At 45.2% G+C, this 27,957-nt stretch overlaps 1 protein-coding gene across 4 annotated transcripts in view; it reads left to right on the forward strand.

The window, feature by feature from the left end:
• Nucleotides 1–27,957, forward strand: part of TNFAIP8 (TNF alpha induced protein 8) — a 113,236-nt gene that overhangs the window by 35,128 nt on the left and 50,151 nt on the right. Inside the window, exon 1 of one of the 4 annotated variants that reach the window (XM_038551882.1) lies at nt 16,779–17,172. The exons of the other annotated variants lie outside the window; for them this stretch is intronic. Within the exon in view, the coding sequence (XP_038407810.1) occupies nt 17,160–17,172 (13 nt within the window). The 5' untranslated portion in view covers nt 16,779–17,159. Of the gene's footprint in view, nt 1–16,778; nt 17,173–27,957 lie in introns of those variants that run through there. 4 annotated transcript variants of the gene reach the window in all.

Raw genomic sequence — 27,957 nt, forward strand, 5'->3', positions numbered from 1 at the left:
GCAATAAATATCACTCTTTGGACCACCCCACACATACCGACACACACCAAACACACACATAGGATGCCCCTGGGAGGCACTTTCTCTGGTAGGCCCTGCAAGAAGGCTGGAAAAGGAGTGGGGTCATCTTGGGAGGGCTGGGGACGGGGGGAGGCCCTGTACTCACTCTCAGAAGTTGAACCTCAGCCCAGGACAGTAGCTTCAGCAGGGGAGACACCATGGAGAAAGGCTGGAGTCTGGAGGCTTACAGGGAAACTCTCCACAGTGGAGGAAAGGAAGATCTTAGAAATCTTAGAGAGGAGAGAGAACTAGACTTGGTCATGGCCAAAATCTAGTCTTGAAGGCTGATGACAATGCTCTGAGCAAGGCTTCCCTTCCTTCTCCTTCTCTATTCTCAAAGATTCACTGAAGAGCTGTTGAACAAAAACATACTCCAAATGCTTAAACATTCCTAGCTTTGTTTGGCATTCATTTTAAAGGGAACAAAAGGGGGAAATGACAACATGAATTTTGAAAGGTTAAAATGAATATTAAGAACCTAATGAATGACCCCTTTTTGATCCACTGGATGGAATTGGAAACTAAGATGACTAGCAAATGTGGAGTAAAATTAGTACATAGTGTTGATGAAGGGATCTTCTAGGTATTCACTCAGGAAGAACAAAACTCTGGTTTGGGGGGTTTGGGTATTAGGCAGAGGAATAAAAATATCCATAGCCCTGTGGTCCATCCCACACTGGGCAGAAGGTTACTTCTGCTGCTTCTCCGGGAAGATTACAAGGTATGGAACTAGCTTCTTAACAGTACAAGGGATTCTTATCCAGTTTCCACCATGTCCGTCCTTAAAGAACCACTCCTCCCATCTGTGATTCTCTCTTTTTCCGCATCCTTTCTATGGCATTATTTTTCTGGGCTCCTTTTGTTGTGGAAAATTGATGTAGCGTCATGATAGGGGCTATTGAAAATAGCAATTGCTGATAACCTTGTAATTACAACTCAGGATTGGTTTAAATGGAACTCTTATCTAGAACATTTTCAATGGGAACCCAGGCATTATGTTTATCAGGAGGGAAATGTTAGGTAACTACAGAGCAATACCAGGTCCGTATGCTTTGGAGTATCGTTTTTTTACTTCTCTGACAGACCAACAGGGTCGGAGGGATGGTGCGAAGCAGGCATTCTCAACCTCAAACACTACTGAAAACATTGCAAGTTGGCAACTTTCCGGGGAGCAGCCGGGCAATACTGTAGTAGCAAGATTTAAAAGACCCAGCGATGCCACTCCTTGGAATTAATTCTTCTGTAGTAATTGGACGCGTGCACGAATGTATGAGGCTCAAATGCATTCTGAGCTTAGCCACGGCAACATTACACGTAATAGAAAAAAATTGGAAACGGCCTAAACGATCATCAAACTTAACCAAACCTAATTTACCTAAGGTCAACTTACTTGTGGCATGGCCACATGATGGAGTAGTCAGCTGTGGCAGAAAGAAGGACGGACTATGTATGCTTCTTTTAAATTCTGAGGTTGTATATTAAGAAGCAGCTTAAGATGGAGTGGTTTTAGTTCTGATGTATGAGCAGAGTGTGATCCTTGTGGCTAAGAAGTTTATACTCTGCCTGAAGACAAGGCTCAAGCACATGAAACATGTTCCTGGATGTACCTTACCTTGTAAACTTAGTGCTAAATTGCAAGGCATGGATTGATTCATTTATCCAACAAGTATCTGAGCACTTATTATATGCTAGACATTTATATGCTAGATATAGGGTTAAAATCAGACACAGAGACTAGTTTTCCACACAGTAGACAGAGTATTTGTTCAAATGCGATTAGCACACAACATAATAGAGGCAAGAGACTCTATAGCATAGTGGTTGAGAACAGCCTGTGTCAGGGCACCTGGGTGGCTCAGTTGGTTAAGCGTCTGACTTTGGCCCACGTTCTGATCTCAGAGTCCTGGCATTAAGCCCCATGACTTGTCAGCGGGGAGTCTGCTTGTCCCTCTGCCCTTCCTCCTGCTTAGGCTCACACGCTCTCTCTCACTCAAATAAATAAATAAGGTCTTAAAAAAAAAAAAAAAAAAAGAACAGCCTCTATCTGTCCTGTTTTCCCATGAATCTCCAGCAAATAGGACAGGATCTGTCTGTTAGCAACCATTCAGTAATAGCTGTGGACGGAGTAAGTGTTCACAGAGTAGTCCATGTCCTCTGGGGGCTTACAAACTTGCATGAACACAAGCAGGGTTTTACTTGACAAATGCTAGGTCAAGTAAAGGGGGATTTTGTTCTACAGGACTTCTCATGTTGATTCTTTAAGAAGGTGCTGAATACAGCCTGTAGCATTTACTGAAGTCCTCTGTGCATTAATGTGTGTGGGCCTGGCATCTCTGGGAATGGTTGATTTGGCCATACAAAGTCCTGTGGAAATCTGGAGAAGGAAGACTCTGGGAGTACGGGAAATTTGACCTCTTGTACTCACTGGTCTATCTCTGGCACCTAAAACAATGCTTGGCACTGCTTAATAAATTTTTAGGGGGAGGAGAGCCCACCAGGTCCCAAGATCAGATTGTCTCAGTAAGGTAGTTCTGCCTTAGATTTTATACATATATATGTATAAATACATACATACATATATACATCCACACACACACATGTGCAGCTAAATGAATAAATGAATGTAAGAAAGGATTCAAAGTGAAGGAGGTAGTACTTGATTCACATATAGAGAATGGGACCATCAGAGCCAGGACACAGAGATTGGTGTGAACAGTGTATTGGTGGGAGATAATCGAAATTGGTCAGATTGATTCCAGTTGATTGATTCCAGTTTCCAACGGAATTGGAAATTGCTCTAGTCCTAGAGTTTTGTGGTTTTATAGTGAGAAATAGTAAGGAGAATACTGACTGGTTACTGTAGGATCTGAGCAAAAGGAGCTTTCGATCTTCACTGCTGTGCAGAAGAGTTGGGACCATCAGAAAGGGGGAGCCTTGGTAGACTTTTGAGCAGAAAAGGGACAGCTTGGAAGCAGATTTGACATCTGTATGTAAGGTGGATTGCAGTTACGTCAGCCAGCTCAGAGGCACTTGCCAATCCAAGAGTAAGAAATGAGAGTCCAAGGAAAAAAAATAGGGGGGACACTTGAAATAAGAATCGAGAAAGCATGGTGAATGTGAGGATTCAAAGCTGAACTCCAAGTTCACTTAAGGCACGGACAGAGACCCACACAGTGCTCCCCGGTCTCATGGATGGAATCTGGAACAAACTTTGGCGTCTTCTCTATATTTGGAAAATTTCCTCCTAACTTAGCATTACTAACCCAAGTTTTTGAAAGCTTGAAACATTCACAGTTGGTAGAGTTCCATCACTGGTTGGGGTTCTTTTTGGAGAACCAGGAGAGACAGCGTTGTACGGTGGGTAAGAGCACGGGCTTTGGGGTCCAACAGAAATGGGTCCTGGCTTTGCCTTGGGTGAGTTTCTTATACTGCCTTAGCCTCAGGAACCTCGTCTATCGCACAGGAACAATGATAGTATCTCCTGCAGAGCGCTGGCAGGAGTCAGCGAGATAATGCCTGCGAGGCACTTAGCAAAGTACTGTAGGCACAGTAAGCCCTCAGTAACGTTTGCTGATTATTACTATTCCTGAACTGGGAGAAGAATCCCTGTCATATGTGTTTGCATGTGTGTGTCTACTTTTTTTTTCCCCCTAATTAAAGAAACAGCAGTCAATCTGTTAGCACAACTGGTAGGCTGGCACATGGTTGACATCGCCAGACTGGCACTTGGGGGAGCAGTGCCCTTAGGGGCCGTGGCATGCCATTCTTTACAAAAGTTGGAACCAGGCCCAGTGTTTTTGAGCAGACTGGGGAGGCTGGCAGAGGATGTTGAGGTGTAACACTGAGGAAGAAAGAATTTTTTTTTTTTTTTGAAGAAAAAATTTTTATGTTTGTGGCCTTGGAGCTTTTGTACAGGAGTCCAGCTTTGCCGTCAGTTCCAGGTAGGTAGGTCCCTGGTCATGTCATCTGCTGTGAGGATGAACAGCACCCCCCATCCACACACTCAGGAAGGGCTTGAGTTAGCTCCCATGAGAGTTCTCTGGGTTTCTTCCCAGCCCACAGATTGTTTGTGTATTATTTTTAACGAACTCTGCATTTCTCCAAGCCTGGCTTAGTGGCACTCATTAAAGAGATGGCAGCTCCAAAGCTGTCTTCATGGGAGAGCTGGCATTTCCACCCTGTGCAGAAATAGTTCTGTGTTTCCTACTGTGAAGCTTGGTTTCTAAACCCCCCACACCGTAGAGTGTTGTGAGAGACAGTGTAGGGATTCAGATAAATCTTTATGCTCTACTTCCTGTCCAATCAAAAGGGAAAAGAAGTTTGCAGTGTTCAGAGCTACAGTCAACCTTTTTTTCTGTTTCCTCTGCTTTTTTCTTTTTACTGTCATCATGTTGACTCTCATACCAAGATAAAGACTATTCTAATTTGGGGGAATATAAGGCATTTTTGTGTTGTGTTATATTGAGTCAGTGACTTACTTGGTGTCATCGATGTACTCTAGGGCACAAATTCTCATACTTGGCTGCCTATTAGTATCTCCTGGCTTTCAAAACTCCGGATGCCCAGGACTTAGCTCAAATGAATTAAATCAGAATCTCTCAGGGTGAGACTTGAAATCAGTATTTTAGAAAATTCTGATTTTCTAAAAAAATGCGCTTCCAATGTATAACTAAGAACCAGTGCTTTAAAACAATGGCTCTTAACTAGAACAGTTTGCCCCTCCCTGGCTCCACCCACCACCCCAGGGGACATTTGGCAATATCTGGAGATATTTTTGGTTGTCACAACTAGGGGAAGGGTGTGTTAAGTGGTATCTAGCGGGTAGATGCTGCTTAACATCTTACAATGCAGAGGACAGATAGCTCCACCATGACAAATAATTGTGGCCTCAAAATGTTAGTAGTACTAAGGTGGAGAGACAATGCTCTAGAATAATCAGACTTCAAATATAGGCTCTGCCAGGGCAATGTATGTGCCAATTGTGAGGAAATCATAGCATAAAGAAGTTTACATTTTTGGCCTCCCAGCAAGATGAGGAAAGGGATAATATGGCTTTTAAGTGTCTCTCTCCCTTGAGTCTCTCCTGTGCCTGGTGCCTGCCATCGTGGTGGTTCAATGATGCAGTCGTGGTCCCTGCTTATAGCTGGTGCACCTCCTTGTTCTGAATTTTGGGGCAGAATCTCTTCCTGTGCTTCCATAAGTTGATTGTTCTTGAATGACTTGGAAGAAGACCAAAGTTAGGAAAATTAAACCCATAGAAATTAGCCAAAATAAATAAATGTAAAATAAGCTTGGGAGCTGCTTGTTTTCTAATATGAAGTTTTCTTAAGTTAGGGAGTAAACCATTTGAAAATGGTTATGCACGGGCTTTAAGAAAAAAAATCTGATTTTATGTGCTGTTAAGAATTCTTTTGCTTTTTCTTTTCTTTCGATTAGAGAAGAAGAGGCTAGGAAAGGCATTTTTAGTTTTAGCACAGTGTAGTTTTTGATTTTGAGTCATTCTGTAATACTTTTATAACAGGTTAACTTTAACTTCTGTTTATTATATTGTATCATTAATCTCTTGAACTCTGTCTTACTCTGGACATATGCAGGTTTCCGAGTGTGACACGCTAAAAGATCTGTGCCATCAATAAATTGTTTGTGGGTTCATATACACTTGTGAAGTTTAAAGTGTTTAGTTGAGGCAGTGAATTTTAATACCAACTATGCATATATTACAAATACTCAAAACTGTGTTTCCAAAAACTGATGAAAGTGAATAGTTAGGACTCTTGAAATTGCTCTAAATTCATTAATCTTTTTATGCAGGTAGTTGATTAACATTTTTTTTAAATTTGGTCCTCTAAAGAGATTTCAAGGGGTACCTTGAATGTTCTATGTCAACTACATCAACCTTTTGTTATAGAATTCGATTCATGTGTATGAATCTGAGGTTATGAGAGTTTTTCAGCTTTCTCTTGTTTTTTTTTTTTCCTATTACATAAACTGTGACTCCTATGTAATGCAGTTTATTCATTCAGTAAATATTTCAAGCCCCACTATGTGCATTTTGCCTTAATTACTATAATATCTATAAAAATTGCTTAGCCTAGTTTAATGTAACTTGAGGCACTAAAGCCAATACTCTTGAGTGCTGTGTTCCTTTTACACCTACTGGTTGGAATGTTTTAAATTAAGAGTAGAAGAGTAATAGCTCATGTGATATTTGGCATGAATATTCCAAACTTAAAGGTTAGAATAACATATACTGTTTCTTCATTGAGTTTTAGCAATGACTTCCTAATCCAAACCTGGTTTTTGTAGCTGTGCTTTTAATTTATAATTGCATTTTTGAAAGTTCTCTTTGCATATGTAAACATTCAAGTTTTTACTCTGCCTTTGAAGATTTGTTGTAGGAGTATGTAAGAAATTAATCCGTTTTTATGGTATAGAGATTTTTTTCCTCAAATTCAATTGTCATGAGAACCAACACAAGATTTGCTTAATAACAGGTGTGCTTAAGAATAATTGGTCAAATATTCTCTTACCTGAGGGTTGAATGAGTGCGCATATGTATTTTGGGGGGGGGTGTTTGTCTGAGTTGGGGGGGATTGTCCTCTGGGATTGAGGTCAGACAGGGAAGATGAGAATCAAATTAGTGTTTATCGGGATCCCTGGGTGGCGCAGCGGTTTGGCGCCTGCCTTTGGCCCAGGGCGTGATCCTGGAGACCCAGGATCGAATCCCACATCAGGCTCCCGGTGCATGGAGCCTGCTTCTCCCTCTGCCTGTGTCTCTACCTCTCTCTCTCTCTCTCTGTGTGACTATCATAAATAAATTAAAAAAAAAAATTAAAAAAAAAAAAAACAACAAATTAGTGTTTATGGACTGAGTAGATCCTGCCCAAATCTTGGAAGTACAAATATTCTGAAAACGTTTTTGTTTCTTGGAAATGAGGGATGTTGTACATTATTTGTATAAATGGGTATAACTTTTATTTCAATATGTTTGTCTAGACCTTTAACATATTGAAGACCACATAGGTGGATTGGTAGCTCCTGTCTAGATATTTCCTAGAATGGGGACCTGTTTGTCCCAACATGTAAAAAGAACTGATTTGGTTTGGGGAATAAAGGATTAAAAGGATGGGACAAGAGTTCATAGTGGAAAATATTTGAAAGACAAAGAAGAGCAATCAGATATGTTCTGTGTATCCTGAAGGTGGTGGATCGAAATATGGGAAAACAGACTCTAGCTCATTTCAGGGAGCGTCCAAAGGGTACATGAACCATGGGTTGGTGAAGGGTAGGGGTGGATGGAGTGAAGAAGTGTGGGAATCCCCTTCCAATTGGAGTTGTCAGGAAGACCATGAATGGGACAGGACATGGGGATTTGAACAGCGGACCTGGGAATGAATGTAGGACCAGATGATCTTTAAGTTCCTTTCCAGTGTAGCCATTCTGTGATTTTTTTTAGGACTTCTTACACCCCCTGAAAAGTAAAGAGTGGAGACACAAGCGTTTGAAGGGGAATTTCAGAATCAAGTGCTCAGGCTGCTTAATGGGTTTTTCTCTCCAGCATCTGTGAGTCCTGTGAGCAATTACACCTCCTCTTCTCCAACATTGGCTTCTTTCTCCATGTGGGAACATCCTTACCAGCATGAGGACATACCTTTTTATCAACTGCCTTGAGAGGCAAATGAAAAACAAAATTCCTCAACCTGAAGAAGCCTGCCAGGTCCTGCCCTACTTCTCTGCTCTCCGCTGTGATGGAATCCCCAAAAGAGTTATCTCAGCATAGTCTCCCCTTCCTGGTGCCCCTCGTCACCCCTCCACTCTCCAAAACCATTTCTATTAAGATCACCAGAGATGGGCACCTGGGTGGCTCAGTGGTTGAGTGTCTGCCTTTGCTCAGGTCGTGATCCCAGGGTCCTGGGATCGAGTCCTACATCAGGTTCCCCTCGGGGAGCCTGCTTCTCCTCCTACGTCTCTGCCTCTCCCTGTCTCTCATGAATAAATAAATAAAATCTTAAAAAAAAAAGTCACCAGAGACCTCCTCTTTAATAATTCCCATAACCACTTCTCCATCCTCATAGCCTCAGTGGTATTCTGCAACATCCTTCCCTCCCTCTTCTTAAAATGCCTTCTTGACTTGGCTTACACCTTTCCACCTACCTCTGCAACCTCTCCTTTGGAGGCTGTCCACACGCTGAAGTGCCCCAGCTCCATCCTTGGGGGCAGCGGTTCTTCACCTGGCTTTGGGTTGCTAAAATGTGGGGGTAGTAGGTCCTCTTTAATTAATCCAGAATCCCCAGGGAAGACCATGGAAATCAGTTGTTAAAAATGTTGCTTCGTTTGTTTGTTTTTGCTACTTGACTATACTGAGGTGTGGCCAGGATTGAGAATCCAGGTGATTTTATCGAATCCTATGGAATCAATACCAAATACCAGCTAATGATTCCCAAATTAATGTATGTGATATATCTTTCCCAAATGCCACACTCGATTATGCTGTTGTCTATTTTACACTTCCTCTGGGGACAAGTACCTTGATTTCACCGGCTCCCTCCTATCCCCAAACCTGCTCCTCCCCTAGGTTTGCCCTTCTCAATCAACACATTGGAGACGCAGCTCTCAAGCTAAAAGCCTAGGTCACCTCTTGCATCTCCCTCCTCCTTCCCTTGGGGCTACACAGCTCATCTAAAAGCAAGTCCTGTCCATTTTCCTTGATGATCTACTCTCCTGATTTTCTTCTTGCTTCTCTCTCTGTTCTCTTCCATCTCCTTTGAAGTTCCCCTCCCTCTTCTTGGTCCTTTAAATGTTGGGCTTGGTTTGGCTTTTCTGCTGTTCTGATTCCACTCTCTTCCTTGGTCATCCTACCTGGTCCTGGGACTTCAGATTCCCTATATGGCAATGACGTCCAAATTTATTTTTCAGGCCCAATCTCTTGTCAGCATTCTAGATGTGCATGTCCCACTATAGAGTGTTCATCAGCACCAGGATAAATCACAGACAATTTCAATTATCTTCTCTTCTAGTTTCCTCCTAGTGAATTATCCAGTTGACTATCCTGAAACCTGCAAGGCATCTCCCTCTACCTTGTCCCTATGCCCCCTCTGTTGCTACTGTGATCAATATTGCCAATTTTAATAGCTATGAAACCTATACACTTCTTGTCACTGTCTGCTGCCACCAACCAAGACCAGGCTACCACCATCACATCACCTCTTACCTAGGTTGCTTCAAGGATAGATGCTATGTCCCCCAACTCCCACTCTGTTGGCTCCTGTGCCATCATTGCTCTTCATAAAACGCCCATCTGATTGTGTCACTCCTTGCCTAAGATGCCTTATTGGAGTTTTAATAAAATCTTAACTTTTACTTATTTTTTAACGATTTTATTTACTTATTCATGAGAGACACAGAGAGAGAGAGGCAGAGACATAGGCAGAGGGAAAAACAGGACTCAATCCAGGGACCCCAGGATCACGCCCTGAGCTGAAGGCAGATGCTTAATCGCTGAGCCACCTAGGTGTCCCTTTTTACTTATTTTTTTTTTAAATATCTATTTGAGAGAGAGCACAGGTGGGGGGAGGGACAAAGGGAGAAGGAGCACAGACTCGCCTTGGAGCAGGGAGCCCTATGCAGGCTCGATCCCAGGACCCTGGGATCATGATCTGAGCCAAAAGCAGATACTTAACCAACTGAGCCACCCAGGCAGCCCTGAAGTATTAACTTTTAAACAGCAATTAGAGGAAGGATCCTTAGTAACCTGTTCTCAACAGGCTGTACCTGTTGGGATTTCTTGGAAGTATCTGCCTCCCTCCTTCCATACCCCCATCCCATCACCCCAGGACACACACATAACTACCTGCTCTGGCCCCTCGTTTATCATGAATCCTCAGGGCTACCACAGGGCACAATAAGACCTCCACAAATATTTGTTGAATAAATGTGGGAAGGCAGTAACCCTAGATTGTGGTCCAGTTCTGATTTACCTTGCCTTAAAAACTGAAAGATTTCCAGAGTCAAAAATGTCTGTTTTGTCGAATAGTCCTATGTGTGGGCTTCCCTCAGCTCTGTAGGTTCCAGGGGATTTAAAAAAAAAAAAAAAAAAACAATAATGGAAGAGAAGTATGTGGGCATCTGCTAGCAAATTGTTTGCAGTCTGTGCTCTTTGAATGGCCTTTGAGTGCTGAGCTTCAGAGGCTGCCAAACAAGGCAGAGGCAGGGAACCACCTTCCTGACCCAGTGGCGAGCAGGGAGGCAGCTTGGTTGTCGCAGCATGAGCCTCTGCAGTCAGTTGTTTCAACTTGGGCATGCGTAAGCCAGGATCCGAATACCTGAGACTTGCTGGGACTTGTCTAAACTGTTTATTGAATTTTCAAACCTGTTTGGGAAGGAGGCTTGCACACAACAGTGTGCTTGGGTCTTATCTTCAACCAATCTGATTTCAAAGGATCGGACAAGAACTTAATCATGTTTAACCTGTCGTAATATACAGGACACTTGCTCCGCCCCTGCTGCCATGAATCTAAAGGAGAACGGGGAAGTGTTTTTTCCTTTAGAAGATTCGGGTCCAGTGTCTCAGACTTCCCCCACAGGGCTGGGAGCTCCTGGGTGAGGTTTCTCCATCGCCGTCCTCATCAAACTCCTATCTGTAACCTCTTCATGACGAGGATTAGAAAGGCCAACAGTCAGTGCTGAGTCAGAGGGAGATGCAAAAAAGGAATGACACATTTCCTGCCCTGTTCTAGGGAGTTTTTAGGATTTTTTTCTGTTTTGCTTTGAAGTTTCCCTAAAAAGACAGGAGATCCCCCTGGCCCATCTTTGGATCAGCCACCTCTATTTTTGTGATCTCCTAGGATACCTACCCTGCTAGGTCTCCTTGTTACGTACAGGTTTCTAAAAGCCTTTTTTTGTGTATTACAAAAGTATATAGCATGCTTGTATAGTGTATTTATCAACTACTATTTAACCGAAAACAGGGGGGAGAATGGTACTCCTTAATTTCACCACCCAGGGGAAAAAAAAAAGGTTTGTATCACTCTAGGCTTTTCCCATACACCTCTAGTTTTTCTCTACAAAAATTATATGGTACTTAATAAAATTTCTTTTATATATTGCTTTGGAGACTTTCTGAAGAGTTCTCATGTTATTAATTACTTGACACGATCATTTTCAGAGACTGTATTATAGGGACGTGCTGTAATTCACTTAGCCAGTCCCCTATTCGGATACTGGGGCTGCTTCAGTCTCCGGTGTTATTCAAACACCACACAACTCCCTTGTACTACAGCTGCTCACACTTGTCCCTGCTTCATTGGACGTGTTCCTGGAAGTGGTTCAAAGGACATGTGGAGTTTTTGGGTTTTGCTCTTCACTGCCACTCTGCATTCCAGACGGTTGTCCCGTTTTACATCCCCACCATATAATATAAACCTCTCACCACGTCCCATATGGCCTATCTGTTGTGGCCTTTGCCTGACTCCCATCTGCTTCTCACACCCTTGCCTGTGCCTCCAACACGCAGCCCCACCAGCCCCCTTTCTGCTCCATTCCCTACAGCGTGCTCAGCTTGTCCTGGGTTGGGCAGGAGCACCTGCTCCTCCCGCCGCGCCGCCGGGCCTGCCGTTCCCCCTCTGGCTCTTGGCACACTCCTCCCGTGCCACCTCCGCCAGAGTGCACTCCGGCCCCGCTCCCTTCCTGTCCGTTTCCAGTCTGGTACCTCTCACCATCTGTCCTTTAATTATTTATGCGTCTTGTTGGTTGCTGTCTCTTTCCGCCGCGAATGTTAATTTCCTAGCTGGGCAGCCTCGTGTGTGTCCCTTGCACTGTGCTCGCAGCGCCCGGGCAGTAGCTGACCTGCCCTCAGGACCGGGTGGATACGGGGTGACGCTGTCCAATGAATGGAGGAACTCTGTGTGGCCCGTGAGGGGACAGCGGAGCGCAGATGAGGAAACCGGTCCCGCGGAGGCTACCTGTGCTGCATGTGCAAGCTTGCCACACGCCAGCTTCCACGCAGCACAGGGAGACGGGAGTGGGAGCTGGCATGTGGTTTTATTTAGGGTCCCCTCCTCCGCTGGATCAGTGAGCACTTCGTAGATCACAACAGCTCATGTGCCCTCCCTTGCCCTGAGGGGCTTCGGGTGATGGGACGGTAGAGGAGGGGGCCAGCAATCAGGCTCTCACAGTCCCCTTCTCATTGGGCTGCCCAGCGAGACGGGCAAGTGGGTCTCCAGCACCCCCCACCACCACCACCCAGGGGATGCGAGGCAGTTCGCCGGCAGTGTCTGCTCCCAGTCACTTGTGGAAGGAACTCGTTTGGGATCAGCTTGCCATTGGGTAAATTTGTTCAGTCTGGAGACTGAGGAGGATGGGGTGGAGGACAGGTGGCTCTGCGTTGGCTGCATGAGCACGGCACTCTGAGTACAAATGTCACTGGGTGACACAGTGCGCTTTCCCTGCAAGCGGTCAAATCTGATTATGTGTTTTTACTGAAGGGAAAAATCTGAGAAACTTTACTCAGTACATGCTATAGTGTCTGATTACTCTCTAAGTGGAGAAGTTTCTGAAAGTTATGTGTTTTTTTTTTTTTTTTCTCATCTTAGGTTTAAAAATAACCACAGGGGTAAAATTGCATGATGACAAAGCTCTCTGTCCTCTAATGGAGGAAGGGCCAGGAGAACTGCTTACTGGCCTTCCCTGGAAAGTTGTCTTTTCAAGAAGGCAGCTTGTGCCACTTCTAAAGCAAAGGGTTTCACAAGTTCCAGATGAAAATGAGAACAGCAGAAGCACAGGGGGAAAGCAGTGGGACTTGGTGAATGAGTGACGACCATCTGCACTGAGAGGAATCCGCAGTGATCACAGGCAGGGTGGTGATGGAAGCCAGAGAGTCTAAGACTCAGAGCAAAAGGATCGGGTTTGGCAGGGGAGGGATGTTGAGGAATTCAGCTTGGGAAATATCAGATGTTGCATATTAACTAGACATTCTAGAAATTTATAGAGAAATTGACTGTGCAATTGGAGTTTTTCTTGGCAAGTAGAAAGTTTAGTTTAATATTTTATCGCTAGGGCTTGTGCTCAGTGTCACATGAAGGTTTGCAAAGGAAGAATGCTAGAAGGTGTCAGGATTCCATTTATATTCAGTTCAGCAGAAAGTAAACCACATTCAAGTGCCAGCATATTTATTGCAGCAGACGCTTGGTGTTTAGTTTGGGTGTTTTTTTTTTGTTTTTTTGCCTTGTAAATACTGATTTAGTGTTTTCATTGGTGGTGCAGGTGTGAAGAGAGCTTGGAGCCTGTATCTGAGGAAGACAGACTCCTTCTGGAGTCCTGGGATCCAGGCCTCACTGCAGCTGCTCCGCTAACCAGCTAGCAGTGTGATTTGGGGCATGGCTTTCAGCTTCCTTGGGTGGCTTCATTTCCCTTGCTTGTGAAATAAGATTGGACGCTATCAGAGGTCTTGCCAACACTGAAGTTATGTGAATTTTAAAAAAGAAAAGACAAAAATGGTCTTTTGGAGTGGGGAGGGGCTCTGAGTAGCATTTTATAAAATTTATGCTTAAAACATAGAGACACATACGATGTGATAGAAAGGCCTGCCATCTCACACTTGTATTTTGTGCAGCTTGTTTCAGGGTGGAGGAGGCTGTGAATGGCAGCGGACGTTTAACAGATTTAAGAAGTCACTCCTCCGGGCCCCGGTCCTGTCCCTGATGCCAGCGCCGGCCCCCACCCTCAGGGCTCCAACTCACACTGTCTTGGTCACTGCTCTCCTGGCTTTGAAAGGTGGCTTGCCGGGTGTTCTTTTTGTTTTCTAGACGCTGACCTATTTGTGCTTTCTGTCTGGTAAACCAAGGACACTTGCACAAATGTGATATGCAGAGAGAAAAGCCAGCAGATTGAGAGCAGGGTGTACCTGGGTCCATATGCTGGCACTGCACTGAGTAGGAGCATGACGTGTGGGAGCTCACACTCCTCACCTGTAACCTGGGGATCATGGTGCCCATGTCCCGAGGTCCCAGTGAGGACCGAGTGGTTTCAGGGAGAGCATCATGCACGGTTCCTGACACCAGTCAGCTAGATCTTCCCACGCTTAGGTAGGCTTGAACCATGGGCTTCTCTGCCAGTGCCAAGCCTCTTCGGGTGAGAGGGTGGGTCTGACTCCTTCCTCCTAGAAGAAGAGCAGCGGAGCCCAGAAAAGCAAGTCAAACTGAGGAGGAGGCTCTGTTGGGGGCTATGGTTTTCAGGAGGCCACTGAAAGAGTGGAGGTGGCTGGAGGAGGCAGAGCAGAGGAGGTCCAGAAAGGGCCAAAAGGGGAGATGACCTCTCTTCTTGGCGGCCATGGCAGCGTACCCTAGGGACCAGGGAGCGTCCTGGAAATGCCAGGGCGTGAAGGTCAAGGTGTTTTGTAGACATCATCACTTCTGTCTCTAAGGCTCTAAAAATCAGATGAAGTAAACAGGTGCAGGTATCTTCCTCACACAGGCCCAAATTGCCCAATTGTGGTGATTTTGTTGAATGCACAGCAGATAAGGATGTGGGTAAGTGTCAGGGCAGTATTTTTCTTGGGGTATGTAACACGCAGTCGATGAAACTAGGCCAGAGAGAGAGAGTGCGTGCTCTGGGGATTGTTCTGGGAGGGTAGGGCTTGCAGTCCTGTTGGCTCTGCTGCTTAACCTCTTCTGCTCCGCCAGTCTCTGTGGAAACTGGGATCGCCACCCACTTCCCCTGGGTGTGTGGGGATTGTGAAATGATTTGGATGATAGTGCCTTGCCCTGAGATGCTAGGTAACCTAAAGCATGTGCACACCAAAGAGGAGAGTCTGGTGTCCTGCCTGCCACTGTCACATGGCTGCAGATCGATGGAGAAGAAAGACCATGGGAGATGGACCCAGACTTGCCTAATGACAGTGATTTAGCCTCACCATGAAATTCCAGAGCGTTTCCAGCAGCAGCAGCAGCAGTGGCCACGAGCGGGTGACTGCGGGTGGTAGGGTGCTGAGCAGCACTTGGCTTCAGCTACCGAGCTGTGCTCCCCAGAAAAGACAGCCGTGTGTGCATTCCTGAACATGAACTGCCTCCCAGAGCTGAGTCTGGACAGATTCCTCGGTCACTGGGCCACTTGGTCCGGCACACATGTGAGGGCTCCACCACCATGCTGTTTTCTGTGAGGCCATTCACCCCTTTCCCCCTGGCTTCGCAGTGCCACTCCATCCTCTCCAGCTGTAGTGGACAGACCAGTTCTTGGTAGCCACCTAGCCATGCAGCTGCCACCGAGACCACATTTTAAGGAAATGTGAGAGACCGGTTCTTCTGTTTAGATGTGGCATCACTGCTCTTTACACTGTGGAGCTCAGAATTGCCAATGGGTTAGAGTTTGCAAAGTCCTAGTGGTTCAGCATCTCGAACTTCCAAGGAGAAGAGAGCAGGCTCTTGGCATCTCCTGTGATCCTTGGTCTCCGATGAAGTCATAGCATGAAGGGGCCGGTGAGAATGTGGGGAGATAACCTAAGGAACGCAAACGGATGGTTTCTGTGGTGTAAGCTTCAAGCTATCACGAGTTAGTCACACGATAATGTAGGCTAAAGAAAATAAGAAATGGATAATGTGTTTGTACATTGATGTGGATCTGGTATCTCTTTCAGCCTCCTCCCCAAATTAGTCGTAGGCGGGTTGGTTTGTAATTCAGGTCAACAATAATGCCCTTTGCTCTCTGAGCCCTCACTGTGCATCAGACAAGGTGTTACTTGCTTCACATGGTTCTCTTTACATCCTGATAGCAATTCCATGGGGTAGATGATGTTATTCTCATTTGACAGAGAATAAAATCACTCAGAGAGGTGACGTAACTTGTAGTTCTGTAAAACCAGGAAGTGGCATAGCTGGAATATGAACCAGACCTAGCAGACTCCCAAGTATTTATCCATTGCATTCCACTAGGTATCTTTTTTGCTGAGTACCTGGTAGCCTCAGGACAGTGTCATTGCTATGGAGGATAAAAATAAAATCTAGGAAGTTAGCATCTTTGGGGCTGAAACAGACAGGCCACTAAAGATAATTCACAGACACCTGTGAGAGGTACCCAGGAAATCTTACCAAGGATGTTCAAGTGAGGTGCCATGGGGGTCAAAGGAAGAAGTTGAGATCCTACATAGCTGGTTGGAATGCTCAAAGTGTTCACAGAGGTGGCGTACTTGGAAGCAGGCCTTGCAGGACCAGTAGAATCTTGCCCAGTGGGTAGTGATGACTGCCAAATGCTCAGGTAAATCAATAAGCTTCTGAAGAGACTAATAGTATATATGCATATATCTTTCTGTACGTACGTGTGTGTGTGTTGTGTGTGCCCGAATACAGTCACACACCATTCTTTAGAAAGGCCTTACACTCTTTTCAAAAGTAAAAGACTAATGGTCTTGAGTCACAACATTGTCCAAACTCCGTTCTCTATGTCTGCTGAGAACAAGAATACCTCTAAGCAGTAGTACCTTTTAATAGACATTCATGTTTATACAGGCCAGGTAGGAATGAAGAGCTTTTTTTGAATTTTTTTTTTTTTTTTTTTTTTGCCTGGCATCTATGATTGGAGCTGCTCCTTTTTTTTTTTTTTTTTTTTTTTTAAAGTATCGGCTCCTCTTTTCTAGCATGTTGAAACGTTAAGACTTCCTGTTTCTACTTGATTTTGAAAACATCTCCTGTCCGCCTATCACAGGTAATCCCTGTGTTTCTGTGTAGCCCTCATTTATGGGCAGCAAGTGCAGGCAACAACCAGTCCGTCCCTGCTGTGAATGTGGGGACCTCTCTGGATTCACAATTAAAGGCTGCAGAATGCATTCCACTACAGGTGACGAAACCCAGCTCCCAGAATAACAAGCAAGACAACTTTTAAAGTGACTCTTATTGACCAGTGTCTTCTGTGCGTTTGGTAAGCGTACGGTGGAGTTTTTCCTTTTTAAAGGATGGTGTAAATTCTTGGGAATTATTCTTGGGGAAGGGTGATCCTTCCTGAAGGTGAATCGGTTACCATAGGATCCGTATAAGCAGAGTGGCTGTGTATGTTCCTCCACGTGACAACCAAGACACTGTGAAGCTGTCCTTCTGACTGAGGACAGGGGGAAAATGCTGAAACTAGGTGAGTTAAAACTGCCCTCCGACTAGCTTGGGTGTAGTGTGTCGGAATCTGGCGGAATGTTCGGATGACTCAGTAACATGGTGCTGCTGTGTGCAAGGGAATAACATTCGGTCGCGGCTTTAAAGTGGTTATGTCAAACAAATCACTGCTTTTCTTTCTCTGTGACTGGCTGTGGGGATCTGGTGTTAAGCTGAGGGAAGTATGAATATTGTGGGTGGAGAATGGGCATCTAAAGTTTGCATGTAGATGGTTTCCTCTGTAAACAAATGAAGGATGGAAATGCTTCAGAAATGGGACTCCGAGAAGATTGGGTAGCTTTTTCACTTATAGTTTCTCCTTTTTACATTTTCCATGTATTTGTTAACTGTAAGCAGTCTCTGGCTCCCAGTGTGTTGGGCAATGACCTGCAAATACCAGGGTATTTATTTCTATTCTCCTGTTGTGTAGATGTTTATCAGAAAATTATTGTGGCTACCATTCTCCCTAAGCCAAAAAGCAATTTTACCCAACGTGTATATGGGCTTTTGTATTTTAAAAGCACATCTTGGGCTTGTTTTCAGCCATAGTTAATGCTTCTACAAGTAGACTTCATTTTATTTTATTAAGATTTTACGTATTTATTTGACACAGCACAAGCAGGGGGAATGGCAGGCAGAGGGAGAGGGAGAAGCAGACTCCCCATGGAGCAGAGAGCCCCTCATGGGGCTTCCTCCCAGGACCCTGGGATCACAACCTAAGCCCAAGGCAGACACTTAACTGACTGAGCTACACAGGTGCCCCTTAATTTTATTTTTGAGGTAAATTGGAAAACTTTTTGGCATTGAAATAGAACAATCTACATAGCCCTTAAGGTTATATAGATAGTTGCACACTTGTTCAAGTCTATGCCCAATATTTGCTGAAGTTCATTTAACATTTTTCTGCTCAAAAGACATTTTGGCAGAGTGCCTGGGTGGCTCAGTGAGTTAGGCGTCTGCTTTCAGCTCAGGTCATGATTCCAGAGTCCTGGGATTGAGCCCCTGCATCGGGCTCCCTGCTCAGCGAGGAGCCTACTTCTTCCTCTCCCTCTGCCCCTGCTCATGTGCTCTCTCTCTCTCACTCACTCTGTCTCTCAAATAAATAAATAACATTTTCAAAAAAAGGGACTTTCTGGAGCTTAAACTGAATATGAGGAGGGAATTAGAAATTGGAAGAAGTAGCTAGGCATCAGTATATTTAGTTTCTTGGCCCATTAATTGAACTTTGGCAGCCACTGCAATTTCCTAGAGCCATGGCTTCTTTTTGTGTGTGGTAGATGGTCACCTGCACATCATTTATGTTAAGTGGACATTTGTGCTCCAGATGCCCGGAGCTGTGCACGGGATTCTCTACTTTCTTTATGAATGTATAAAGGCACATTCTATCAAATATTTAAAAATGGTTATAGGCCTATGACTGTGTCTCACGGCACATATGCAGTTGGGATCTATCCAGGTTTGGTTGGGAAAGTTTCCTGGGAGAAGTGAGTTTTGGGGAGAGTATCAAAGGAGAAGTAAGTATCGCACCTAAGCAGAAGGAAGAAGCAGACTAAAGCTTCCAAGGCTAGAGCGATTAAGTTAGTTGTATTCAGTGAGTAAACATGAACCATATAAGAGCACATTGTAAATTATTGGTTGAAAATAGCCAGGCTACGGGTGAAGAGGAACCCCCCTGGGGAAGCATAGAGGAGGAGGCCAGCAGAGGCTGTGGGAGCTGCTCTTGTGTGTTGCTGGGAATTTCACGCGGGGATCCCCGCTGACCATGTTGCCATCTAGTGGAGCTGGCCGAAATGCACCGCTCTCTTCTCAGCTCAGGTTCAATCAAGAGTGTGGCTGGTGTGCTGGCAGAGGGGGATTCTCACTTCTCTTTTCCCCAGGAATTTTTATTTTTTTAAAAGATTTTATTTATTTATTCATGAGAGACACAGTAGAGAGGCAGAGACACAAGCAGAGGGAGAAGCAGGCTCCATGCAGGAAGCCTGATGCAGGACTAGATCCCAGGACTCCAGGATCACGCCCTGAGCCGAAGGCAGATGCTCAACCACTGAGCCACCCAGGTGTCCCTTCCCCAGGAATTTTAAATGAAGAATCAGAGAGAGGAGGTGGATGCAACTGTGTGCCCCCAAATGATGCTAAATTTGACTCTAGAAAATTGAACTGAATCCCAACATAAAGCGTTTTTCACAGGCGATGCTTGGAGGTTGTGGTGTTGCGAGGAGCGCAAAGTATGCATGGCAGGAAGGAGCACGTGAGAAGTTCTACAGCACAGGGAAAGCGCACCACATCGGGCCCCGGGCTGGCTTGTGTCACCTGGCTATAGCTAACGTCCACCCAGGTACAATGGGGGCGGAGGATAGCCCTCCCACCGGAGGCACCACGGCCCACAGACCTCAGAGCTGGAAGGCACTGTAGAAGGCCATACCCCTCCCATCTTCCCTTGCCCCCATCCATGCCTGCATCTGTTCAGTAAAACTTCCTGAATTCCTGTTATGGATCCAGCTCTCTTTTAGTTACTGAGGATACACCAGTGAAGAGAGTGGATAGAGATCCCTGCTCCTGAGGAACAATAAAGAAATAGAATAAAGAAATCCCTACCCTTGGAGTGCCAACATTCCAGTGGGAAAGATGGACAATAACCCAATAAGTACTGTTAAGTGCTAAGGAGGAAAAAAATTGTTTTAATCTGAAATTGGGGAAAGGATTATTGTACATGGTGGGAACAGAGGGAGGATTTGCAGTTGTGTGTCCACACTGAGAATGTGACAGTAGTCTCTCCTAAAGGTGTGAGGAAGCCAGACATGTGAATATTCTGGGGAGGAACATTCCAGGCAGAGGGCAAGCAGATACAAAGGTCCCAGGGGTGGGAACGGTCCTCGCGTGTTCCCGAAAGCACCAGGGAGCTTATCACTTGAAAGACGAGCCTGAGAGATAGAAAGGGGCCAATTCAGCTTGGGCCATGAGGACAATTATAAGGAATTTGACTTTTCCTGGACATGAGATGAGAAGCCATTCCATGTAGCCCAATTTTCTCCTTTGACAAATGAAACTCAGGACAAAGAAATCAAGTCGGGTGTCTGTGGTTATTTAGCATCAGAGTGTCAGAGTTGGGATGGGGGGAACCATGCCTCCTACCCCTGTTTTCTTCCTGCCACCCTAGCCTGCCTCGGAGGGGATGTGTGACCACACGCAGGCTCTGGCTTCCAAGAGCAGGGGTCTTGAATTAGCCAGGCGTGTGGCTCCTCCAGCTGCTGCGTGTCAGCACGGGTCACCCTGGTCCTTCCCTCGGTGTGGCCACGGCAAACATGGGAACAAGCAGACCCCTTATCTCAGAGGACTACACTGCCAAGTATGGCCTTCCTTAGTTTTGGTATAGAGATAAATCCTTTGGGTTTTGCCCGCCGTTAAACCCCTAAACCTACAATCTCCTCAAGGCTCCCTACGTTCATTTTGCAGTTACTTGGATATAGTGAATATGAGATTTTTACATCTTACGGGGTTGGATCACAGTTTTTGTCATGAGAGTTAGTACAATTGAAGAATAGAAATTATTTAAAGTGAATTTGAAACGAGGGCCACCTGGGTGACTCGGTTAAACATCGGAACTCTTGATTTTGGCTCAGGACTTGATCTGGGGATCATGGGATTGAGCCCCATGTCAGGCTCCATGCTCAGTGGGGAGTCTGCTTGGGATTCCCTCTCCCTCTTCCTCCCTCTTTCTCTCTCTCTCAGATAAATAAATAAAAATCTTTAAAAAAAAAAAGAATTTGAAAATAGGATCATGGGATGAGGAGCCACTGGTTGTCACCGAATGCAGCTGGACCTGGACAGTTTTGCCCAACATTCTTCGTCTTCTTGTTTTGCTGTAAGCCCATTCAAGCACCCCTTCCCTTCCACCTTCTTTAGTTCTTATGACCACTGTCCTCTGGACATAGGCCAAACCCTCTAATCTCACCTTCTGACAAAGGTCAGACTAGTGCCAAAAATAGAGGAGAACCCACATCATCCCCTCTCCATCACAGCCACAGCCTGGATCCTGTGGACAGAGTAACAGGAGGTACTGGCACCAGGTCAGTCCCATCCAATGGAGAAAACTAACTCATGACTCTCACCCTCTTGCTCCTTCCTTCCCACTCTTCCAAAGCAAAGCTCCCAGTATAGGCAATGTGAGGTTTACGTCATCTTATTTGGCATGTACATTTGTTTGTGTAGTACTTTCTCTTTTTTCTTTTTTTCTTGAATTTTTTGCCAACCAAGATAATTTCATGTGTCCATTTGTCTATGTTTTTTTTTTTTTTTTTTTTTTAAATGGGCTCTGAAATCCCACTGCCTCCAGCTGTCAGGATCAGCACTGATTTGCATCCTTGGGAATCCATAGTCCCTTCAGCTGCTAAGCTCTTCATTTATCTCTGGAGCCCGAGGGCACCATTCCCTGGGGTCCTTTGGTTTGGGTCTTTGGGAGAGTGGGTGCAACTGGGGATGCTTTTACTTTTTCCTACTTTAAGTCTTGTTCTTTTTTCTTTTTCTTTTTTAAAGTGTTTACTTATTTATTCATGAGAGACACAGAAAGAGAGAAGCAGAGACCCAGGCAGAGGGAGAAGCAGGCTGCAGGGGCAGGGAGTCCAATGTGGGACTCAATCCCAGGACCCTGGGATCATGACCTGAGCCGAAGGCAGACACTCACCCACTGAGCCACCCAGGCATCCCCAGTCTTGCTCTTTTTGCAAGGAAGGCAGCCCCCAGCTTGTGGCAAGGATGTTTCCCTATTGGGTCCATTGGGAGGCCCCATATCAGAGGTCCATCATCAGAGATGATGGGGCAGCACCATACTGGGTGTGGAAGACCCAGGTCCTGCCTCTCAGATTCTCTTCCCCGTCTGTGTAACTAAGGTTTCTAAGCATCAACACCCCACCCTTGGGTCTCTGTGCTTGACTACTCCTGCAATCAGATGGACAAGACTTGGCTCTGCAGGAGAGGGGCTTTCTGGGCTGTGCTCTGGCCTTTGTGAGGCAGCCAGCTTGAGAAAATGGGGGAGAAAGTATCAGTCATCTGTGTATTCTGGGGCTCCTTCGCCCACTTTCCTTTAGGGGCTGGGCACGTGGTTAGGCAACAAGATTAGAAGTCCTCAGGCATGCTCCTCATTAGCTGTCCAGAATAGTATATCAGTTATGGCTCCTATTATGCAAGAAAGAGAAACCCCAGTTTAGATTAGCTCATCCAAAAGAGAATTTTTTATTAGCTTGCCTAACTGGAACGAGATTTGGTTCAGCCGCACCGTGATGTCAAGAACCCATTTTCTTTCCAATCTGCCCTCTGTGGTTGAGTGTGATTCTCAGTTAGCTTCTCTCACAGTGGTTAAACGTCTGCAGTAATTCTTACTTCATATGCACGATGCGCTGTCCAGGAGGAGAGAAAGAACTGGTTTCTGGCAGTTCCATCAGAGGAGACAGTGACCTTTTCCAGAAGCCTCCAGCAAACTTCTCAAGCCTCATTGCCCCATCTTAAGCCAGTTGATTGGCTGTAGAATGTGGTGTTGAGGGGTGTAGGCTTGGGTTGTCTAAACTAGTCACTGTATGGCACGGGGTATAGAATGACCAAGAGCGACTTGTAGTGGGTCAGGGTAAACCTGAGAGCTGGGGATGGGCTTAGTGTCTGCCTCAAAGAGTATCCTGCTCCTTAGGGAGGGGTGATGGAAGTGACATTGAGTGGGCCATGGTGTCTATTAAACAGACTTCCTTTCACTGTGTTTTTTGGGGATTTTTTCCCCCTGTTGCTTCTTATGTGGTGACTGGCTGTGGTTTAATAATACAGTGAATGGAGCCTTGCCTATTGGATTACCAGCACCCCTGGCCTCCGTGACTGTGACACGGATACTATCAGGGAAGATGAGGGCATACCCTCCATGAACCACAACAGCCGGCAGATCAGAAAGAGAGATTCTCAGAAGTCAATAAAGCATCCCCAAGGTATCATAGACCTGGTCTGGTAAGCGCTGCACAATGAGAATAAGAATTAGAGAAAATTAATTACAGGCAGCCCTTCCATCTATGGTAATTATATGTCCCCACAAAACACTGAAGTCAAATGTAATTTTTCATTTAGAACAATGTAATAAGGCCATTTGTTCCTGTTAAGAATACATTTATGTTTTATAGAGAGGAGCCAGACTGCACATGAGGGTCATGGAAATCAAGTCTAAGACACTGGGTGAGGCTGCAGAAGGATGTGGGTGCCTTTAAAGGTGCGATGCTATGTCACAGAGAGTTCACCTCCACAGAGGAGGTCTTAGAGATGTAGGTTCTAGTGCATCTTACTTAGAACACTTGCATGATGAGCTCTGGACACATCGATCCTATCAACTTCCTGGGCCTGGGGCACCTGGGTGGTTCTGTGGTTGAGCATCTGCCTTGGGCTCAGGGCATGATACCAGGGGTCCTGGGATCGAGTCCCGCATTGGGCTCCCCCCAGAGAGCCTGCTTCTCCCTCTGCGTATGTCCCTGCCTCTCTCTCCGTGTCTCTCATGAATAAATAAAATCTTAAAAAAAAAAATCAAAAACCCTTTCTGGGCCTAATTTCTCATTGATGAACAAGTCTGAGGAATAAGGAGATTGAACAAGAAGACTTCAAAAGCTTCCCTGAAGCACTGGCTTTCTGGTTTTGGGCTTCTGTGCTGGATGTGATGGGAGGCGTCATGTGGAGCTGTGGTGGGGTCAAGGGTAGGGGACTTAAATCGTCTATGGACAGATAGATGATGGCACAGTTTCTGCGTTGTGTGCTACAGATGTCTTAAAGAGTACTAAGCAGCTCAGCTGGCTGAGGGCTGGATGTGAATGGCTCCAACTTGTGTGGTGTTAGTTGGATACTACAGATTCTGCAGCATAGCCACAGCTCACTGAATAGAGGGGTTGTTTGCTGTGCCAAGCCTGGCTTGGATGTTGGCTGCCAGGCTTGTGTTCCGTGACGTTCCAGATGTCAGGGGTCTCGCAGGAACCGTGTACATGGGGTGAGATCAGATGGAGACTGCTGTTGCTGGCAGATACTTGTGTTCAAAAGTGGTTTCAAAAAAAAAAAAAAAAAAAAAAAGTGGTTTCAAAGCTGTGGTCTCATGGCTTATCTTGGGATGGGCAAGCCCTGCTGTGTTTTTGGTCTCCTGTTTTGTTAAGAGTCTGATTACAAGTGATATTGCATACTGTTGTGCTTTATCGGTGTTTAATGCTCTTGTTGCTCAATTACCCACATGTGTGGTGCTTGGAAACGGTTGACTCTGGAGCTCTACCGTGATAGGAGAGAGGTTGTTTGTTTGTGTGGGTTTTTTTTTTTTTTTTAAAGATTCCATCCATATATTCAGGAGAAACATAGAGGCGGAGACATAGGCAGAGGGAGAAGCAGGCTCCCTGTAGGGAGCCTGATGCGGGACTCGATCCCAGAACTCCAGGATCACGCCCTGAGCTGAAGGCAGACGCTCAACCAATGAGCCACCTAGGCGCCCTTTGTTCATGTTTTTTATTAGTCCGTATAAACCAGTGGTCCCGAGCTCAAATGTCTACAAGAACCAGGTAAGAAACACGAAGGTGGAAATAACTGTTTTCTATGAACAGTTGGAAAGCATGATGCCTGGGGCTGACTTGGAGAGAACAGGTCCCATCCCCAGGCAGGCATTGGAGTTCAGATGAAAAACAAAAAACTTATCTGGCCCAAGAAAACCGTGTGTAGCTGGATTCTGTCCTAAGGCTACCACTGGGCTATGAATCAGCAAACTTGAGCTCTCATTGATATATTGGCTCTGCCTCAGAGATGTCAGATGTTATTGTAATTTTGTTTCTGAGTAGATTTTAGCTCTTTACCTTAGATGACAGGTGGTCACTGAGGTAAGTGGGCCACTCTAACTTTTACCCACAAATTAGAAATCCTTCTAAAGAAATGATGGTCTCACAAATATCATTCCTTTGGTTCATGACCTTTAGAGAGTGAATCAATTCAGAGAAGCAGGGATGGAAATCTCATTCAAAACAGTTCTGAGTATTTTACATTTAAAAAAAAAATAATTTGCGTCACTAAAAACAAGAAACCTTCAGCATTTGCAATGCCCACACCTGCCTTGCCAGTTGTCTGCTGGGTATATTCACTCTTCTTGGCCTTTTCTCTGAGTTAGGCTGATTGGAGGTAGGGACCAGGGTGGAATCTGGAACAAGACAAGCTTGTGTTCCCACCCATTCCAAGCCTCCCCACACTCATGGTCTTAATTTCTGCATCCCTGCTCCCCCCTACACCCCTTCTCAAGAAGGAACAAAGATTCGCTTATATGCTTAGGTGTGTCAGTCATCCACAGGCCTTAAGAGGCACTTACGTTTTTCAGAGAACCTGATGGTACAACAGGAAATAGGGAAAATTTTGCCAAAAGTCCTTCTTCTATAATAAGAGTATTTCCTGTAGCTCTAACTGGCTAATTTGGGGCTGGGGAGACTTCTGGGCACCCCAGAGATAGCACCTTAGTAGCTCTGCTTTAGGTAAGACCTGCTGGATTGGCACTGGCCGGCCACTGAGCATGGAGGGGGATTTGGCTTTATCCTTTTTTTTTTTTTTTACACGTTTTTCACACTCCTGTCAGAGTCCATGGAAACTCCTTCAAATGTGCTTTTGTAAGGGATTGATGGTGCTCAGGCTGCCCTGTATCTGGCCAGTGGGAACATCATGGGGATTTAAGTACTCTTTGTGCAAAGCCATTCAGTTAAAGCTGGGCTAAAATTGTGCTCTTCCGATAATGTTTTACTCTCTAGAGTACTATCTTCTTCCTTTCTGTGAGACTTCATAAAGAAGAGTCCACCATTCTTTCTCTACTTTCTTAACAGCATTTTACCCCTGAATCCCTTGCAATTTGGCTCCTATATCTAGTCATGTTACTCAGTTGTCATTCTCAAAGAATGCTGGCGGCCACTTCATCATTATAGCCAGTGGCTTTTTCTTTAGCTTTCCTTTCTGGTGGGTTTTTCTTTCACCTGTTAACTCTACCAGGAGCCATTCTTCCTTCTTTTCTATCTCACTTCCCCTTTTCTTTGGCTAATTCCTCTACCTTCAAGGTTTAGTGTAGTCATCACTTCTTTCAGGAAGCCTTCCCTGATTGACTCACTCCTCCAGACCTGATTTACATGCTTGTCCTACCAGCTTTTGTAGCACCCCATACTTTTCTGCTTTTGCACTTAGACTATATTTTAATTAGTGTCTTCCCGGTCCCCCACCTGTACTATAGGCTTCATGAGGACGGGCACCAGAGTTGTTTTATCTGCACCATTTGCCTTGTACCTGTATATGGTAAATGTTCAGTAAGTATCTGCAGACTGAAGAACTAAATAAATGAAGACAACATCTGCACAGTCACAGTGCCATCTATGGCTTCCTTTAGAACAGGCAATGAACCTCTGGCTTCCTTCGCTAAGTTTTGGTTCTCCCTAGGTCCCTTGGACTTCCAATTAGTAGATGTAAGAGGAATTGTTACATGGTGTCAGTAAAAAGTGGCATCTGACTCTGAGGAAGAAAACAGGTGTCAGGAAATCCTGACCATTCCTATTTAGCCACTACATGACCAGGTACTAACTCTCCACATTGCTTATTCTGGACAAGTGAGGGCTACCTGTTGATGAAACCAATGGAGGGGCACCTGGGTGGCTGGCTCAGTGGTTGAGCATCTGCTTTCAGCTCAGGGCATGATCCCGGGGTCCTGGGATCGAGTCTCACATTGGGCTCCCCGCAGGGAGCCTGCTTCTTCCTCTGCCTGGGTATTTGCCTCTCTCTGTGTGTCTCTCATGAATAAATAAATAAAATAGTGGAAAGGAAAGAAGGGAAGGGAAGGGGAGGGGAGGGGAGGGAAGGGAAGGGAAGGGAAGGGAAGGGAAGGGAAGGGACCAATGGAGTGGGTGAGTCTTGAGGGTTCTGACCACTGACAGAATGGGAAACACATTGTTCAGAGAGCTAGACAATTGGGCACTATTAATATTATCATCACCATGGAGGGAGAACTTGAATATCTGATTGGCAGCTCTAGAGAAACGTAGACTGTTAAAGGAACTGTTGTGTAGATACAAAACTGTGTAGACAGTACTGTACTTTTTGGGCCATTTAAGGACTTTTTAATATAATTTCAACTATATACAATTTTGCTTTACTGATTTAAGAACCCAGTGTCCCTCCCCTCCCCTCTGAAAACATGACTCTGCTCTGTTAAAGGCAGTGCACCTGCTCTGTAGATCTCTATATTGGGACTGGCTTTCTAGTGCATTTGAAAAGAATGTGAAATCTTGATCACATGCATCTCCTTGTGTCTTGAAGTTGGATAGGAATTGTTGGCTGGGTATAAAGACAATGAAAAAGGACAACTTTATTAGGCAGAGTTTAGTGAGCAAAAGTAGGTTCATATCTCTTTACAGAATAGTGTGATCAGCAACAATAGCCTGCTTTGCAAATAAAAAATAATAATAATAGTAACGCTCCATACCCTTTGTTTAGTTAAGAGGAGGTATTCTTTGCAATCCATTTAAGAAATATTTTCATCAAAAGCTGTGGCTTTATAGAAACAGCAGCACTCCTGGGAAGAGCCCTGCTCATGTGGGATATCGGTCTGATACAAGTGGCTTAGGCACATCCCCACACTGGTGGATCTGTTCGGACTCAGAGGTGTGAAATGGACTCCTCCCCTTCCCCCTAGCCACGCCTGTTCCTCTCTAGACTTCCTCTCTTCTATTAATGTCTGGCTCCCTCTTCTAAGTCAGCCAGGCTC

This window comes from Canis lupus, chromosome 11, assembly GCF_011100685.1.
Source record: "Canis lupus familiaris isolate Mischka breed German Shepherd chromosome 11, alternate assembly UU_Cfam_GSD_1.0, whole genome shotgun sequence".
Taxonomy (NCBI): Eukaryota; Metazoa; Chordata; class Mammalia; order Carnivora; family Canidae; genus Canis; species Canis lupus.